Source organism: Diabrotica virgifera, chromosome 8 (assembly GCF_917563875.1).
Source record: "Diabrotica virgifera virgifera chromosome 8, PGI_DIABVI_V3a".
NCBI lineage: Eukaryota > Metazoa > Arthropoda > Insecta > Coleoptera > Chrysomelidae > Diabrotica > Diabrotica virgifera.
The window spans coordinates 4,104,127-4,108,273 of NC_065450.1; the positions used below are offsets into that span (position 1 = coordinate 4,104,127).

The 4,147-nt window shown below is 32.7% G+C and overlaps 1 protein-coding gene across 1 annotated transcript; it reads left to right on the forward strand.

The window, feature by feature from the left end:
• The first annotated feature begins 1,043 nt into the window (after window positions 1-1,043).
• On the forward strand, window positions 1,044-2,366 carry LOC126889411 (uncharacterized). The gene has a single exon (XM_050657669.1). It carries the CDS (start codon window positions 1,044-1,046, stop codon window positions 2,364-2,366), a length of 1,323 nt encoding a protein of 440 aa, XP_050513626.1.
• The last annotated feature ends 1,781 nt before the right edge of the window (window positions 2,367-4,147 follow it).

Consider the following 4,147-nt stretch of genomic DNA (forward strand, 5'->3'; position numbering starts at 1 on the left):
TCGATATAACATCACAATAATTCGACACAGTACCTAAATTTTAAATGTATCTACTAGTGGGTCTGTCCTTATGTTTTTACCATTGTTTTATTTTGTGACGTCTATTATTGTTATTGTTCACTGCCAACTTTACATGCAGGGTAAGTCAAAATGTTTTCTTAAATTTTGGTATTGTATCTTTGACGAAATGTTTTTTAGTCACGTAATGATCTTGAAAAAGGCAAGGATATTCCTGTCGAAACGTCGATTAAATGATATGACATAACATCATAGCCATCTCTTTTTCTTTGTGAACCTAAGCCCAAGAAACCCAAATTAAAAAATATATATATATATATATATATATATACCTTGGATCTTTTGATCACTGAGTGTGTTTCAAGGATCTACATCTCATGTTTTTAAATATATATATATATATATATATATATATATACAAGAAATACTGGATATGGATATGGATATGGATAATATATATATATATATATATATACTTTTTTTTAATTTCTTCTGAGGTAGTAGGTTTACCCATTAATCAAAGTTATGCCTTTACAAGAACATATTATTTGAAAAATAAGGAGTATATACCATGTCATAATAAATGCAATCTTCTTTATTCACACTTTAAAAATTTGTTTAGTGTGTATGTATTTCTTAAAGACACACAATCATTGAAAAATGATTCATGCTATTTAAAAATATCTTTCTGTTAACGACACTGTTATCGACAAAGTAGATCAAATTCAAACTTGTCATCAAATTACACTTCTGTGTATCGTTAAAAATTAATGGATGGTCGTGGGTTGTATTGGTGTTGTTTAATACATAATAAGCAAAAATCTTATTTAAAACATGCCAATGGTTTTTGCAATCACAATCAATGCAGTGTTTATGCCTGTTATTATAGCATTGGCTGTTAAATAATTTTTATTCGATTGTTTCGTCTGTTGTACAACCCTCGTCCTTTTTAGGGTGTAGTAGTTGTATATAAGTACATACCTATTTTTTTATAGTAGTGTAGTGAAGCGGTACTTCAAAGTAAAATGAATAATTTGGAGAAACGTAGAGTGTTGTCTCCAGAAGAACGGCGTTTAGTTCTGAAAGTCGAAAGTTATTTCAATTTGGAAAAGAATAATATGGGTCCATTGACATCTGTTATGGCAGTTCAGAAACGCACATGCGATGCTTGCGGTATCTCAGAGAGGACATTCCGAAGAATTAATAACATGAGTGAGGATGAAATAAATAAAGTAAGCAAGAGAAATCGTCGACATCCAAAAACTTTAGATTTGCACCAGTCAGTTAAACTTGAAATTAAAAATATTGTATACAATATGTATAAAGCCAAAGAACATGTAACAATTAGTGCTGTGTTACAAAAAATTAAAGACAAGGAACTGTGCGATATTAGTTTAACAAGTTTGTGGAGAGTGCTGAAACATTTAGGTTTTCGATATAAAAAGACAAATAATAGACAAGTATTGTGTGAACTGTCCAATGTTGTTTCAAAACAGTGGCATTTTTTAAGAAAATTCATGAACAATAAAACGTCTGATAGTCCGAGGCAAGTTGTATTTTTAGATGAAACTTGGATTTTCGCTAAAGGAAATATGTCAGAATCATCCTGGCAAGATGGCACCACGAAATGTTATTCTTCTAATCGTTCCAGTAATGGTAAACGCTACAGTATACTTCATGCTGGAAATGATGAGGGTTTTATTCCGGACGCTAGTTTAATTTTTTCGTCCACAAAGAATACAGGTGATTACCATGGAAATATGGATGCAAATATTTTTGAAGAATGGTTTGAAGAACATTTGTTGAAAAAATTGGAGCGACCATCCATAATAGTGTTGGATAATGCATCCTACCACTCCAGAGTAGAAGAGAGATTTCCTTCAAGCAGCTGGACAAAAGAAGAAATACAGTTGTGGTTGACAGAAAAGAAAATTTATCACAGTGACATATTTTTAAAAGTTGATTTACTTCAAAGGTGTGGAGAGCACAAAGTTCAAAAGAAATTTGTTACTGACCAAATGGCTGTTAAATATGGCCATGAAGTTCTTCGACTTCCGCCCTACCATTGCCACTATAATGCAATTGAGTTAGTTTGGGGTATAGCCAAAAATTTTTATGATAAACATGCGTCCAAAATAACAGATGACGCTAGCGTTCTTAGTTTATGGAAAGAATCGCTAGAACAAATAAAAGCAGTACAATGGCAAAATTGTACTAGACATACGGAAGACATAATCGTTAAGTCTTTTCAAACCGAGCGAGTTATAGACGAGGTCCGGCCTCTAATTATTCGGATAGACAATTCAGATAGTGGCGACTCTGATAGTGAAATATCAGACAGTGAATAGGACAAATCGTTTGCTAAAAAGAAGTGTTTCGGGAATTCAATTCGGACTTGCAAAGCGGTGTGTTTTAGTTAAACGATAAAGTACCTTCGGTGTAATTACTGGACTGCATACTCTTAATAGCTTCGGTATTAATTACTGGACTACACGTGTTTAAACCTTTTGTTTTGTTGAAAACTCGGAAGTGATTTAGTGCCAATTTGTTTCAAGGTTATATTTAATACAGTGTCTGCAGAAACTAAAGTCTTGGATGTATTTTATTCAAATTTGGACATACCAGCAACTTGGCAAATATTTTCCAACTTTACGCATGCAAAGCAATTCGTATAATTTTCACTCTACGCAAAATAGAGATTTATAGAGATCTTCATGAACATTTGATGTCGACAAATAATTTCGAGTAATCGAAATATTCCGTCCCACTTTTTTTAGCACGCCCTGTATATACATATTATAATCATTTTATTTGCCTTGATACAGTAAAATCCAATATTATTACTGAACATAAAATACAGGAAATTAAATATTTTTACTTTTCAAGCGATAGGAATTAAATATTAACGCCCCACTGTTTGAGGCCCACTGATCATATCTTAATTACATACCGGCCGTCATAGGGTAAAAGGACTTTACTATCAGTTTTTTGAGAACATGCACCTATTGCCAGTTTGATCTTTATATTATAAGTGTACAAGTCATACAATTTTGTTCCAATTTATATTTTAAAAACCCTTATACTATCCCTCAGATTGATCCGCCCATGCCTTTAATAGATTTTCTTGTCGCAGCCATATTATTCGATCAGATTGAAATAAAATTTGCCGTAGAAATAAACAAAATTGAATATTGCGTGTAATTTTATTTCGTGGCGAATTTATTCTCCATCAGTGAAATAATTCGAGTTAGGGATATACTGTCGGCAAGCTGACAGACATCAGCCCAGAGGGAAATATCCTGAATGTCCTGCAGTGGTCCTGAAATAAAGTGCCATTCGTTATTGCATTGGTGGGTTTTATAATGGGCACCCAACATGATATTTATAATCGATTATTGTGTAGGTTTGTTTTTTTTTTAGTAATTGGATTTGCTAAATCGAGAAGCAATAAAACATTCCGTCCCAATTTGAATTTACACTAATCACAAAAGTTATCGCATAATTTTTGGAACAGAAAAAAAGTTTAAAAATAATTTTTAATTTTTAGCAGAATGTTATTATAATACTCGTCTACCGCCTCCTTTAGGTGTCTACAAACCCATAACATTTCAACTTACTGTTTTTGCAGAAAAAAAAAACGCTAAACAAAATGTTGTTAAAAGAGAATATTTATTTTAGACATATATGTTGTAGAATTTGATCTGTGCACCATGTCTGCTTGATTTTTCAATGAGAAGGTGCGTTCTTACAAAAAATGAGTAATATAACATCGGAACAAGCAGTCCACATTGTAGGTTTAATTGGAGATGAACAATCGTAGCAATATCTTGCTGATATTATGGGAATCAACCAATCCAGCGTTTTAAGAGCTTTAAGCAGGTATAGAGAAAGTGGAGGATACACAAGAAGACCAGTTCCAGGACGTCCCAAGTACACGAACCCCGCAGATGAACGTTAATTACATCTGCAGATTTTGCGTACACATCATATTACAACTAAACAACTGCGAAATGATTTTTTCACAACCCGTAATGTTCGAATAAGTGCCGATTCGGTTAGAAACAGATTAAGGAAAAATTGAAGAAAAAGATCTTCTGTGTAAAAAGTATATTAGTTTGAAAACTCCAAT

Bases quoted from the DNA above. Each gene is read 5' to 3' on its own strand.
- LOC126889411 (XM_050657669.1), top strand. From the start codon at position 1,044: ATGAATAATTTGGAGAAACGTAGAGTGTTGTCTCCAGAAGAACGGCGT.